General features: G+C 42.4%; 3 protein-coding genes across 4 annotated transcripts; 1 reads left to right on the top strand and 2 right to left on the bottom strand.

Annotated features, from left to right (window-relative positions):
• Nucleotides 1–1,998: 1,998 nt before the first annotated feature.
• Nucleotides 1,999–4,084, bottom strand: trmt10c (tRNA methyltransferase 10C, mitochondrial RNase P subunit). The gene has a single exon (XM_042081209.1). The coding sequence runs from the start codon at nt 3,764–3,766 to the stop codon at nt 2,312–2,314; it is 1,455 nt and encodes a 484-aa protein (XP_041937143.1). The 5' UTR covers nt 3,767–4,084; the 3' UTR covers nt 1,999–2,311.
• A 160-nt stretch (nt 4,085–4,244) lies between these two features.
• Nucleotides 4,245–5,282, top strand: txnl4b (thioredoxin-like 4B). Its single transcript, XM_042081213.1, has 3 exons — nt 4,245–4,444; nt 4,609–4,760; nt 4,901–5,282. The coding sequence occupies exons 1-3, from the start codon at nt 4,313–4,315 to the stop codon at nt 5,064–5,066; spliced, it is 450 nt and encodes a 149-aa protein (XP_041937147.1). The 5' UTR covers nt 4,245–4,312; the 3' UTR covers nt 5,067–5,282.
• si:ch73-41e3.7 (uncharacterized protein LOC572312 homolog) lies at nt 5,271–7,554 on the bottom strand. Of its 2 annotated transcripts, none has more exons than XM_042081211.1 (3): nt 7,514–7,554; nt 6,789–7,315; nt 5,271–5,907 (listed from the first exon to the last, which is right to left on the bottom strand). In XM_042081211.1, exons 2-3 carry the CDS (start codon nt 7,290–7,292, stop codon nt 5,470–5,472), a joined length of 942 nt encoding a protein of 313 aa, XP_041937145.1. In that variant the 5' UTR covers nt 7,293–7,315; nt 7,514–7,554; the 3' UTR covers nt 5,271–5,469. The 2 variants fall into 2 exon arrangements, with proteins under 2 accessions (XP_041937145.1, XP_041937146.1); XM_042081212.1 differs by having other exon boundaries at nt 6,789–7,310.
• Between the last annotated feature and the right edge of the window lie 7,114 nt (nt 7,555–14,668).

Raw genomic sequence — 14,668 nt, 5'->3', positions numbered from 1 at the left:
GATTATAACAAGGCCTGTTTCTGTAGGAAGAAAATTCCATGACTTCCTGGTCCGGTATCGTCAAATCAGCGGGCGCGTTTGATCGAATCAGCGCTGCGCAGATCTGGCATGGTTGTATTGAAAGATTCTGCCAGATCTGCGCAGAGTTGCAAGATCAAACCAAAAACGGCATCAATTAACGTCATTTTGCTCTCAATCAAAAGTTTGAAGTTGTTAACTACCATAAAAAGACCCTAGGTTGTTTTTACTCCGGGGTTACATTTTAATTCATAATTAGTAATTCATGGTAACCTGGATTACAGATTACCTGACCGAGCGACCACAGTTCGTCAGACTGAAGAACTGTCTCTCTGACACTGTGATCTGCAGCACCGGAGCGCCACAGGGAACTGTGCTCTCTCCAGTCCTGTTTACCCTGTACACATCTGACTTCTGCTACAACACCGAGTCATGCCACATGCAGAAGTTTTCTGATGATACTGCAATTGTGGGGTGTATCAGGAACGGGCAGGAGGAGGAGTACAGGAGCCTGGTGGAGGACTTTGTGCAATGGTGCAAACTCAATCATCTTCAACTTAACACTTCAAAGACCAAGGAGATGGTGGTGGATTTCCGCAGGTCTAAGCCCACTCTGCTACCAGTTCACATTGATGGGGTCAATGTGGAGGTGGTTAGCACCTACAAGTATCTGGGTCTCCACCTGGACAATAAACTGGACTGGTCAGCCAACACTGATGCACTCTACAAGAAAGGGCAGAGCAGGCTGTACTTCCTGAGGCTGCGGTCCTTCAATGTGTGCAGTAAGCTCCTCAGGATGTTCTACCAGTCTGTTGTTGCCAGCGTCCTCTTCTATGCAGTAGTATGCTGGGGTGGAAGCACAAGGAAGAAGGATGTGGGGTGAATTGACAGGCTGGTAAGGAAAGCTGGCTCTGTAGTGGGAGCTGAACTGGAGTGTATCACTTCACTATCTGACAAAAGGACCCTGAACAAACTGATTAACATCTTGGACAATGAGGGTCACCCACTCCACAGCACTATTGTTAAACAGAAGAGCCTGATCAGCTGGAGACTTCGCTCACTGCCTTGCACAACTGACAGACTGAGAAAGTCATTTGTCCCCAGGGCCATTGAACTGTTCAATGCCTCACTTAAGGGAAGAGGAGAGATAGACTTCTCTGCATAGTCTGTCTGCCTCTTCATCCCCTCCATGTTTGGTACTGTCTGTCCACTAGCCACTTGTACCACTGTCTTTATGCCTCACTGCGTGCTATATTAGCACATTAGCACATATGCATAACCCCCCCCCCCCCTCCATGCCACAGCCGAACTGTGGACACACTTATACATTTTCTTAAATAGTTAAATATATAGATATATAGACTTTCCTTTACTTTACTTTATTTCTGCATTGTTGCACTGTTGACTTACTCATTTGCACTATCACCATGACCACTATCACCATTGCACTACCACCATGACACTCATTCACACAGAGCACCTTAGAGCACCTTACCATACCATACCTTACTATGCACAGAGAATCACAGGCTCAGTCCCTGCCTCAGTCATTGCAAGCGCCTCTGATTTATTAATCCCCACTATGTGGATACTGTTTTTAGAATTGATTTAGATTAAGTGTTAGTATAATTTGTAATTTTGTTATTTGTATTTTAGTATATTTTTATATATTGTATTAAGTGTTAGTATAATTTGTATTTTAGTATATTTAGCATATTATTTATCTTCTACTGTCCTTACTACTTAGTTGTGTTTTTATATTATATACTTTAATTACTCTTCTGCTGTTAAAGAATGTGTTTGTCTTGTATGTATGCTGCTGAGACCTTGAATTTCCCCTGGGGATCAATAAAGTCTATCTATCTATCTATCTATCTATCTATCTATCTATCTATCTATGTTCTCTACAACATGCAACACTGCATAAGAGGGTCTGTGCAAAGTACTGCTATTACAATGATGCAATACAGACAGAAGACATCAGCAATATCCTTTTAATGGGCTTTCACTGGTCTAACACATTTCTTGAATGTTGCCATAAACATTTTAGTTAGTGCAGCACTAATAGCATAGACAATGTCCCACCCTTTCCATGAGGTTTTCAGAAATCAATCAAGATTTCCCCACACAATAATATCCAGATGACTGATATCCTAACAAAGTGATTTAACATCGATGATGACTTATGAAGGTCCATGGGTTGAGATCTTAGTTCCAGTGCATTGCTTTGTTTTTGTGTAAGTATATGGATGACACTTGTACACAAGTTCCTGATAGCAATACCATTCAATGGTTACTCTTCCCACCAGTTCTTTCTGGCCTTCTGAGTGTCAGAGCGTGCAGCCCCCTTACTTTTCAGTACATTTATTATTGGGCTCTGAAGAGGAGCTTTACCTTCCGCTCTACCTTTAGAGCGTTGTTTGCTGATGAACAAGTTTTTTAACTCTCTGTTTGCCTGTATTGTGTCTCTCCCCTCTGCACCCTTGAAGTCAGTACTGCCCTTCTTGGCAGAGTAGAAGCCGGCATGCTTCCTCTGGGGCACAAACTTCAAGGCCTCCATCCAGCTTCCGGTCTCCTTGACGGCCATCAGAATGCGGAATATCCGATCTAAGCTCAGGTTCTTGGTACCACATTCCCAGTGCAAATACTCATCCAGTGGCAAACGCGCAGTGGTCAGCTTCAGACGCTTGGCATTGGCCAAAGAGACTCCGGGCAGGTTAGAGCGGTCCACCAAGGCCCCGATGATGTACACCTTGTTGTGATCAAAGGTGCGGAGCACGTTGGGCGAATCAGCTGTCAAGTACACCAGCTGTTCACGAGGGAACATGTCAATGTGTTGCTGGGGGGAGGTGGTAATTAGGAGGTTCTCCCATGCTTCAGTACTGTAGCGTTTGAGTAGTTCCTTGTGGTAGGCACCTTCGGGATTGAGGTTGCAGAAGTGCAAGTGAAATGGTTCTACAGAACGTCGGTTACAGCCTTCAGTCTCCAATAGTTGGTTGATTGTGTTTTCTATCTCACGCCGTGTCATCTGCGGTTCATAGCTCATGTCAAACACCAGCGGCTGGCCAAACCGCATAGCCTGCGCACCCTGCCAGCCAATTAGTCGGTCAAGAGACCGCTGCCAGTAGTGGAGAATAAAAGTGTTCTTTAGCTTGCTGCTGCCTTCTTCATCATCACCCTCTTCTTTGCTCATCTCCTCCTTTTTGGCCAACCACTCCATCTTCTTCTTTTCTTGTTTCTCCTTGTTGGCCTTCTTGTAACCTTCTTTGATGGACAGGAATTTTAAGTACTTTTTCTTTGCAGACTTGGAGGTGAGCTCAGCTACAATCTCTAGCTGTTCGTTCGTAATGTCCTCTGGCACTTTCTTTCCTGCCTGACGCCACATCTCCACCATTTCACGGGTAGCTTCCAGTGGGGGATCCTGGCTCATCTCCCTGGCCTCTCCTTGGACGGTGTCATCGTCACTGGTCCTTGACGTCTCTTCTTCTGCCACCTGAGACCTCATTACGGATTTCCAGATGTCCAAGTCCAACTTCTCTTTTTCTTCGTCTTTGGGCTGATGCACATCTTTCCACTTCGGCCAACTTGTGCTGAGAGACCGTGTAGGGTTTTGGAGGTGGTTGAGTGAAGACGCGAAGTTTGCAGATGGCGACAGATACCTTTTCTTTAAAACTAATCTTGGAGGCAAAGAATGACAACACTGTCGCAATTCATTCAGCAGAGATAACTTCGCGAATCTCATGCTCATGACTGAACATGTACGTGATTAACAGCCTGTGAAGTAAAGGTAGGCAGCAAATTGGTTCCGACTTCTACTGCTAGCAAAGAAGCTAGTTATCTTTGATTTAGAAACTTGTACATCCAACTTTAGTTTGGTGTGGTGACCTCGTGTGTAAGAGCAGTTGTGTAATAGTACATAAAGAAAACTCAAAAGATTCACCGCTAATATGATGCACTGTGTCCCGTTGTGCTCATGCTTCCATGGAAGGTCACGTTGGTCATCAGTGCATCTGGTTTCTCTAACCGTGGGGAAACAACTTGCTTACGTACACATCATATTCTCTTACATGCACTTCATATATATGTGATCAAATCCGATTTGTTTAGATACAGGATGTAACTTGTGATACCTGTAATATAAATATATTTCTACAACACGTAATGCCACATACAGAAAATATCTGTAAGCCTACTTTAAAAAGATCCCAATTTGTACACGGAAACTTGATATTGTTGCACAGAAGAAAACGCGCATCGGATGTTGTTATGACAGACAGTGTATCATTTTGCAGTTATGAGTTTATTTCTTCCTAAGTTGTCTTGCAAGAAAGACATCGATACAGTCATTAAAACTGTTGCTGAAAAGGTTCTGGTTCTACGTTTTGGAAGAGATGATGATGTGATATGCATGCAACTAGATGAAATTGTAAGTAAACGTAGCCTAACGTTTGCAAACTACTGTAATGCATGAATGCTAATCTTACCCACAATATGTGTTTGTCTTAGACTACGTAAAAGCCTTACCAGCTCAGTCGAATCTGATTATTTCGGTAGCCTATGCTGATAACGCGTTCCATTTTCTGTCACTAGCTGTCAAAAACATCCCATGATTTAAGCAACATGGCTGCTATCTATATTGTGGATGTGGACAAGGCACCTATCTATTCTCGCTATTTTGACATCAGTTTCATCCCCTCAACGGTGTTCTTCTTCAACGGACAACATATGAAAGTTGACTACGGGTGAGGCATGGAGACAAAGCGTGCAAATTTGATGGACGTGTTTATAGACAATGGTTTTCGACACGTGTTGATCCAAATCCTGACGATGTGTTGGGTCAGGTTGTAGCGTTACCCTGATCTCTTTCGTACTCTTTCCAAAGGTCTCCAGATCACACGAAGTTTGTGGGGAGCTTCAAAACCAAGCAAGACTTTATGGATCTCATCGAGGTGATCTATCGTGGAGCCATGAGAGGAAAGCTAATTGTTCAGAGCCCGATAGACCCCAGAAATATCCCCAAGTACAATCTACTCTACCATGGCATCTAGGGTAGGGTAACAGAATGGACAAACGGGTCAATTTGATGCTGGTGGTGAGAGTTTTGTTTCCCATGGAAACAACAAAATATGACATGATGTTTGAGTTTCTTCTTGTGTCAGAATAAGTGGCCAAATATTTATGGCTCTAATCAAGGATTGAGTTTTTTTACTTGCATTTTTGGTTGTGTTGATATACTAATGAAATAATAAAGGTTTGCATTACTATTCTTTTATTCATGATTGTTGATGTGGCATCCCCACACACAACAAATATCACCAATTTACTTCCAGATGCATAATAATGCAAAAGTGAAAGAAAATAATTTTATACTCCTTAAGACAGGATTTCATCTGTTGATGTACTGCATATTTGATAATAGCCCAAACATATTTCTTTTTAAATATTAGTGTCTTATTTACTGGGGTGGTTGCCAGCTCTGATGTCCCTTTCCTGGGCCAGGCACATACTCCTGCTCCTGGTGACGATGCTGAAGGGAGTGGGTGGTGCTCTGGGTCTTATCGCCTTGGTAAAGAACCGAAACACTGACTCCATGCAGGTAGCAGGTGCGCTGTCGTGGCATAGAGTGCCGGCAGAGAGCTGCATGCCAGCTCTTAGGGTGCCCACGGGTCCGTTCAGGGGTTTACTGCTAAGCACCCACCTCCTAGAGTGGGCACGCAGCCACCCGCGCCCATCCGCCCTCAGGGGCTGGTGCCACACGTTGTGGGAGGAGTCTATGAAGGCAACTGCTGACACACGGCTCTCTACTGCCTCTGCTCGCCGACACAGCAGGTCCACAAACGCCAGTCCACCGTAACCATGAGCAACCATCACTATATGTTCAGCAGCACTCTGGAAGATTTGTTAAAAGTCAAAGCAATACATTGCCACAGTTATATACAATGCTGTGTGTGTGTGTGTGTGTGAGTTACAACTGCAAATATCAAATGTGCAACAAACACTTTGGGTCATAATTAAATTGACAGACTGAGTGCAAAGTGTCTTGAGCATGACCATGTGGGAGCATTCAACTGACCCACCAGCTTTGGGATCTGGCTCATGGCATTAAAGGTAAACTATGCAGTATTGGCAATTTCCTTACTGTTTTCTCAGTTTTTGCTTCTTTTTCGCTGGCTCTGTCATGACGAATGTCTGAGAAACTCCATCACTACCTTTTTCTAGCCGATGCCTGCAATTCGCTACACTCGTTATACTTCCTGACACTGAGGCCGTCGGCCCGCCGGCCCACAGTTGCAAGGGTGTTTTTTCCGCTTACAGGCGCTATAGGGGGAAGCGAGACGGCCACCATTCAACCCGAAAAAAGTCATATAACCATTCCAAGGACTCTGAAGCTGTTAAATGAAGGTAAATTAAGCTAAAAAAACTTGCATATTAAGCTAAAAAACCTGCATAGTGTGCCTTTAACTTAGCAAATCGATTTTGTCTCATTAAATATAATTACTATTAGACTTTGTTGGTTGCCTGTCATTTCAATTAGGGCCCTTTGTGTTGTAATATAAATAAGGTTTCTAGGCCAAGTATACTTGCGTATACAAGAAATTTGGTCTCTGCATTTATCCCATCCGTGAATTAGTGAACACACAGAGCACACAGTGAACACACAGTGAGGTGAAGCACACACTAACCCAGAGCAGTGAGCTGCCTTGCTACAGCGGCGCTCATGTTGTGTGGAATGTGGAAAACAAGGTGTTAAAAAAGAAAGTGTGATTAACCTGGGAGATCAGGCAGTCCCAGACACGGCAGACATGCTCCTCAGATGACAGCCCTCCCTCGTTTGGATTCATGAGCAGCACACCCCAGCTCTCGCTTATGGCCCAGAGCACGTAGAGAATCTGACCGCCTCTCCTAAGGCCCTCACGGACCACCATCCTCCAGCTCCACACTCCGCAGCGTATGGTGCCTGTGTCCTGAACCAGCACCAACAGGGCCCTCTTGTTCTGCAGCGCTCCAGGACTCATGTACACAAAGCCCTCGTTGTGGGGCAGAAAGGCCCTTTGCAGCTGCAGGTGGTGCTCGAGGATGTTGTAGACATATGTGGTGATGAAGCTGCAAAGAGTTGCCTGCTCTCTTTGGGTGCTCTGGACGTCGTGGCAGTTAAAGCGGAAAACATACAATTCTCCTGTGACCTTATGGCACAGAAGGCCATCCTTTGTGAAGCAATAAGGGAATCCAGACAGACTCTGGTTGTTGTGGTCGATGTTAGATCCAAACTCCATTCTGCTTTGCTGGAACACCTGAACTATGAGAAATCAATAGAGTTAATAGGTCTCCAAGAACTGGGCAAACAATTTAACTTGCAATTTAAGTGCAGTTGTAGAAGGAAAATGTAAGATGTTCTATAATCAAATTTGTCACAGTGCTATAATGTGCCAAAACCACAGGCCTAAGCCCTCCTCTGGTATGTGTGTTTTTTTTTGTCCTTTCCTGCTATGCATACCTGACTGGACTTGTCAGTGGCACTCTATTGTGTGAGAACACCTGATGTGGCTAATCAAGACTATGATAATTACACGACTTTAATCAGGTGTGCTCGAAACTGGGTGTGTTCCACTAAATTTAAGTGGCATAGAACACAGCTAGTTATGAAGAGCAAGGGAAAGATTAAGGGTCTCTGGATTAAATTATTTGTTAAATGAGGTAGATCGGGGGGGGGGGGGGGGGGCGGTATAGTCAGGGATGGGCAAAAATACATCAGAATGTGTCTTAAAATAAAATACCAAATGCCCTCATTTGAAATGTATCAAAATAGACTACAAAATACTGTAGCCATATTACATATCAAAATAAAATACTGTATTTTTGTATTTTAAAAATACTCAAAATAATTCTTTAGAGGGAGCATGGAATCACTTTGTAAATCAGCTTTTGTATCCCAAACATTTAGCCTAACTAAACATAAAACTAACTAGATGTACCACAAAGCGGTACAAAATATGACCGCCACTCAGTCCTGCACATTCTCTCTGCAAAAATAAATCACGCTTATCAATGTCTCCTACTCCATCCCCTACTCTTGCAACTTTTGTGTATCTGAATGAGTATGTGCATGTGTGTGTTTGCTTTTGGGTATATGTGTGCTTCTCTGTGTGTGAGTTTTGACTTGTGAGTGTTTGTGTGTGTGTGTGTGTGTGTGTAGGTGTGTAGATAGATAGACAGATAGATAGATAGATAGATACTTTATTGATCCCCAGGGGAAATTCAAGGTCTCAGTAGCATACAGACAACATACACACATTCACTAACAGCAGAAAAAGTAATTAAAAGTATACAATATAAAAACACAACTAAGCAATAAGGACAGTAGAAGATAAAGAATATTAGCCTAGAAATCTAGACGCGCCCCTAGCGGAAGCAAATTACATTTGCTGCCAGGGCTAGTCTAGCAACTCTCCGTTGGCTTGTGAGCTCCAGAAATCGAAACTAAATCAGGCCAATGAAATTGTGTATAGAGTCGTTAGGTGGGCTTAACATAATGATTGATGGCAGAGTTGCAACGGTTTGGCTTGAATTCCCTGCTACTTGAAAACAAATAAGATGGATGTTGCTGCTGGCGAACAGTGTGACACGAGTTAAGCTTTTATTAAGTTGGCAAACGTTTGAACTAGCCAACTAGCTCTGCTGGTGGGAAACGCATGGGACTCATAGCGCTGCCGCTGTCCTATTGCATGCAGAGGGAATTTGAAAGACAACTGATTATCCCGCCCCTTGGACTGAGCACTGCGAACGGTGAGTTTCCAGACCCTACATTTTAATGTGGGTCTGGCTCGTCAGGCTAAAAGAATATACTAAATATACTAAAATACAAATTATACTAACTAACACTTAATCTAAATCAATTCTAAAAACAGTATCCACATAGTGATGATTAATCAATCAAGAGGTGCTTGCAATGACTGAGGCAGGGACTGAGCCTGCGATTCTCTGTGCATAGTAAGGTAAGGTAAGGTGCTCTGTTTGAGTGAGTGTCATGGTGATAGTACAAATGAGTAAGTCCAACAGATCAACAGTGCGAGAATAAAGTCTATATATCTATATATATAACTATTTTAAGAAAAGGTATACAGTGTGGCCACAGTTCGGCTGTGGCATGGAGGGAGGGGTTATGCATAGCCTATGTGCTAATGTGCTAATATAGCACGCAAACAGTGAGGCAGAAAGACAGTGGTAAAAAGTGGCTAGTGGACAGACAGTATCCAAACATGGAGGGGGTGAAGAGGCAGACAGACTATGCAGAGAAGTCTCTCTCTCCTCTTCTCTTAAGTGAAGCATTGAACAGTTCAATGGCCCTGGGGACAAATGACTTCCTCAGTCTGTCTGTTGTGCAAGTGTGTGTGTGCGTGTGTCTGCTTGCCTGCATGTGTGTGTGTGTTTTATGTGTCTGTGTATGTGTATGTTCACTTGTGAGTGTGTGTGTGTGTGTGTGGGGGGGGGGGGGGTAATGTGGTGTGTGTGTGTGTGTTCATGTGTGTGTGTGCCTGCTTGCCTGCATGCCATGTGTGTGTTTTTACATGTGTGTGCTTGTTTGTTTGTGGGTGTGCGTGTGTGCATTTGTGTATGTGTGCGTGTATGTGTTTGTGTTTATGTGTGTGTGTGTACGTGCGTGTGCTTGTGTGCATGCCTGTGTGTGTGCATGCGTGTGAGTCTGTGCGTGCGTGCCTGTGTGTGTGCGTATGCCTGCATGTCTACTGTATGTGTATGTGTGTGCATGTGTCTTTATGTGTGTGTTAGTGTGTGTGTGTGTGTGTGCATGCATGCATGTGTGTGAGTGTGTGCGTACCTTTGTGTCTGTGTGTGTTTATGCATGTGTGTGTGTGTGCCTGCATGTGTGTGAATGTATCTTTATGTGTGTGTTTGCATGTGTTCATGAGTGCGTGTGTGTGTGTGCATGCATGCATAGTGTACAGTCACTAAGTGTACACATATATTCATTTATTGTATGGTCCCCCATGAAAAAAAATCCACAAAACTTGGCATGCATTCAGAGGGTGTCTTAATGATCCTTCACATTCCGTGCCGTTTTGAACCTGTCAGACAAAGATACCTGCGATTACAATGCCTCATTTTTGTTTTTTCATTTTTAACTGAGTGGTACAATCAAATGAGTGGATATGGGATGGGTTGACATGGCCCCTGGAGGCCAACATATAAAAAAATGATCATCCTAGGCCCTACGGTTCTCTAGATATTCACAGAAAACTGTGTCCGCCCTACCCTCCTTTCAGGGGGTCCAGTCAGGCAGGTGCCGGGAATCGTTGACACAAAATTACTGAAGAAAAGGCCGTCATAAGGCTACATAATTATGGAATATCACACACCAGAAATTCCAAAACAGTTTAAAAGTTCTAAACAGGCAAACTTATGAGCAGGGATGAATTACTGTACGGGCCTAATGGGCCGAGGGGCCAAAGTGTTCAGGGAGCCTTAAAGCCCAAGCCTCTGTGTGAAATCGCTACTATGTTTTTCACCCCTGATATCTGAATAGGGACCCTCATTCAAATAACATTGGTTATATTATTCACCCTGATATCTAAATGGAGCCCCTCAGTCAAATAACACGTCACGCTAAGTGTGATAATCATGCTTTGTAATTGGCATCTTTTTTCACAACAAGATGCCTTAAATATGTTGATGGTTTTATTTGTCTCAATCTGTCCATTTCTTTGCACAAAACTTGCCAGAAGTCATAACCTAAATGTAATTCTCCCCCATTAATTAAGAGACAGGTCTGCTGAAAAACTGCTGGTTTCATCTCAAGCATGCACATATGAACGCATTTACAGATGCGTTTCTTTATGTAGCCAGTCGCCGACATAACCTGGGAGATCAAACGACAAAAACAGAATATGTGGTTATATTTCACAACTTTTGCGATGTACTGGAAAAGGCTGGCAAGTTTCCTTAAAACTTATGTTTCTTTCTCAATTATAGACACTATGATGTCTCACAGAATGCTATTAGTCTAGATGGAAATAGGGGTCCCTGGCTTTTTTTTATGCCACCTGATTTTTTTAAATCCTTAAAGTGCCTTAATCTTAATCTGCCAGTACCAAGCTGAAATGTCCCAAAGGCTTCATTTTTAACCCTTTGCTGCACCCGACCGGGTGCAGCAAAGGGTTAAAAAAATATATAGAAGGAAAAATATATAGAAAATATATAGAAAGTATATATACTTTCTATATAAAGAAAATATATAGAAAGTATATAACATTTGAAGTAAACAACATACAGAGACAAATTAACACATTTCCCATACAATTCTGACCAGGAATTTTATGGAATGGTTATTTTTGACATTTGACAATATATTGACCCTATTTCTGGACAAAAATAGCAAAAAATGATACCAAAGATGTGTAATCAACTATTTTTTTGTTTTCCTAAGCGCATAGGGTGATTTTTTCTTTCACAACCTGTTATTTCTTCATCATTCAAGTGTCTATTTTAAGATTATTTTTAACCCTTTGCACCAAACCTGAAAAATCTAAATATGATAACTTTTGATGTAAACAACTTACAGATACAAAAGGACACATTTTTTAATACTCTAACCCAGGGAAAATTGTTATTTGTTGTATTTTACAACATCTTGACCATCTATGGTCATTGTGGAAGTGTGTTGTAGGGGGCAGGATGATTTCATCAGAACCTTTCTATCTATCTTGGAAGCCCTTCAAGTGTTAACAGTCATTATAAACACACCCAAATCAGGACTATGCATGTTCAATGAGGATGTGTCCACATAAAGCATATTTCTTTCATGAGCAAGGAATTATTAGATCAGCTATTTCTCTTGAAAAACACACTACATGAATGAGACCAGGCAGTTCTTGGCATGCTCATGATGCTTTTTGGAATTGTTTTAGAAGCTGTCAAATATCCTGGATGTTGCCAGGAGTGACTGAGTGAGCACTCTTGTTTCTCAAAAAAGTAACTCTCCAGAGTAGAGCTAAAGAAACATGCATCTCCACATAGCGTACTAAAACACAACAATGAGTTTAGAAGTAATAAGACATAGGCCTACAGTTCAATTCTGCGAGAGTGTAGATAATTGAGAAACTTTATTTCTTTCTTATTACTGCTAAATGTATTGTGCTTGTATAGGCTATGTGGAGATGCATTTGGCAGGTTATGAGGTTATGATGAAATCATCCTGCGCCCTACAATACACTTCCACAATGACCATGTATGAACATGTGGGTCTTGGCACTGCTCTCAGAATTTCATACAGGCTAAAACGACTGCTCAGACGACTGAACTCCCAAGAGAAGATGGATCATTATCATTATTATAGTGAACAGAAACAGTGCAGTGCAGTAGTAAGTGGTAATCATTCAAATCACCGTCCCTAATGATCAGTGGTGGAATGTAACGAAGTACAAATACTTTGTTACTGTAGCCTACTTAAAGGAGAATTCCGGTGTGATATTAACCTAAAGTGTATTGAAACATGATACCAACTGTGAACGTATGTCTCATAGCCCATCTCGGCTTGTCCCCTGCACTCCAAAATCTGGCGCTAGTTAGCCGATGCTACCAACAGCTTTTTCAATGGTGGTGCTTCGGCATCGGGCTAGCCATGCAAATAAATCACAGTTTTACACCATTTACGACGCTCAATGTATCTCCACACATCATTGGTAGACCAGTACCTTCTTCCAGTAGCAGCAACTGGAATCCATGCATTTCCACAGAATTATTTTTGGAATCTGATCTCTTATCATACCTGTTCATTCTTACTCGTCGCTCGACTTATCGTGACTAAATTCAAGATGGCTGCAAACACTAAACTTCGTGAAGATACTGTCTGTATAAATCGTCTTGTAAGTAAACGACCAGTGCTTTTTCAAAGTTCTCAATGTCTCGTTTTAAATGTCAGGGCCCTCGGAAGTCTACCAATGAAGTGTGGAGATACATTGAGCGTCGTAAATGGTGTAAAACAGTGATTTATTTGCATGGCTAGCCCAATGCCGAAGCACCACCATTCAAAAAGCTGTTGGTAGCATCGGCTAACTAGCGCCAGATTTTGGAGTGCAGGGGACAAGCCGAGATGGGCTATGAGACATACGTTCACACTCGGTATCATCTTTCAACACACTTTAGGTCAATATCACACCGGAATTCTCCTTTAAGTACATTTTCCACGTATCTGTACTTTAATTAAGTAGAATCTATACATGGATTTCTGCAAGAGGCAGAAAGCACCATAGAGCAGTACCCAGACAGCACAATTATTATGGCTCAGATTTGGCCCAAAACTGGCTTGCCGTTTTGGTAAAGCTCTGGGTGGATGTATGGGCCCTAAATGGCCCAAATTTGGCATGCCAAAATCAACCAAAAGTAGGCCAAAGCTCACCCAAAACCAATTTTGGATTTCCAAACTATAGCCAGGTCCCAAAAAGAATCCTAAATCCCCATAATCCAGCTAAACTGTAGTATAAGTATATACTCTTTTGATCCTGTGAGGGAAATTTGGTCTCTGCATTTATCCCAATCCATGAATTTGTGAAACACACTCAGCACAGTGAACACAGTGAGGTGAAGCACACACTAATCCTGGCGCAGTGAGCTGCCTGCTACAACAGCGGCACTCGGGGAGCAGTGAGGGGTTAGGTGCCAGTAGGCCACGGCTGCCCCATAACTGACCCTAAATGATACCATAATTGTGCCACATGTTTGCTTTTACATAGAAATTATTTATTTATTTAATTTATACAAGCATCTGTATGCGTATATTGCTGGTAATTGTGACTTTATTGCTGATTTAATGGTTATAGTCTAGGTTCACTATATACTTAAAGGTGCTCTAAGCGATGCTGGGTAACGTCACTTCTGTTGACTTTCAAACAAAACAGAGAGCTAACTCGCTAATTCCTCCCCCTCCCTCCTGCTCCTGTGCAATTGAAACTCCTAAACGCGCATCTCATCTGTGATCTGCTGGAACAGGTTGTTATGTTTTAAGGAGCTTTATTATATGTTTTGGTAGATGGGGTGCTGGGTGGCTGGGTTGCTGGATGGCTGGGTAGCTGGGTGCTGGATAGCTGGGCAACTGGTGGCTGGGTAGCTGGGTAACTGGACAGCTGGGTGGCTGGGCAGCTGGATGGCAGGGGTGCTGGGTAGATGGGTGGCTGAGTGCTGTATGGCTGGGTAGCTAAGCTAGGTGCTGGTTAAACCCTGTTAAACTTTGTACTCTCGTGTTTTGCTTAAAGATATTTAACTCTGCAGATCACCCTAGTAGATAACCAGAATTACAGTCCCCAGAATTATAAGTCAGAATGTAAACATGGGCCACAGATAGTAATAACACACAATAACATTAGCCTAAAACTAACTAGCCTACAGCCCATAGGCCTATTGCTTTTATTAGATTAAGAAAATGCATCGTTATGCAAATAATTTTACCTTTAATACTTAAAGTACATTTTAAAGCAGGCACTTTTTACTTTTACTTAAGTAGGGTTGTAATTGTGGTACTTTTACTAGAGTAAATATTTTTCTGGTTATTTGTACTTTTACTTAAAGATGCCATGTGTAATATCTGCCAAAAATCAATTCATACTCCACATTCCATAAAAGATGTGGGCAGTATACCTCC

This window comes from Alosa sapidissima, chromosome 23 (assembly GCF_018492685.1).
Source record: "Alosa sapidissima isolate fAloSap1 chromosome 23, fAloSap1.pri, whole genome shotgun sequence".
NCBI lineage: Eukaryota > Metazoa > Chordata > Actinopteri > Clupeiformes > Clupeidae > Alosa > Alosa sapidissima.
Note: the sequence above shows the minus strand (reverse complement) of the source record. Positions and strands in the feature narration are given on the sequence as shown.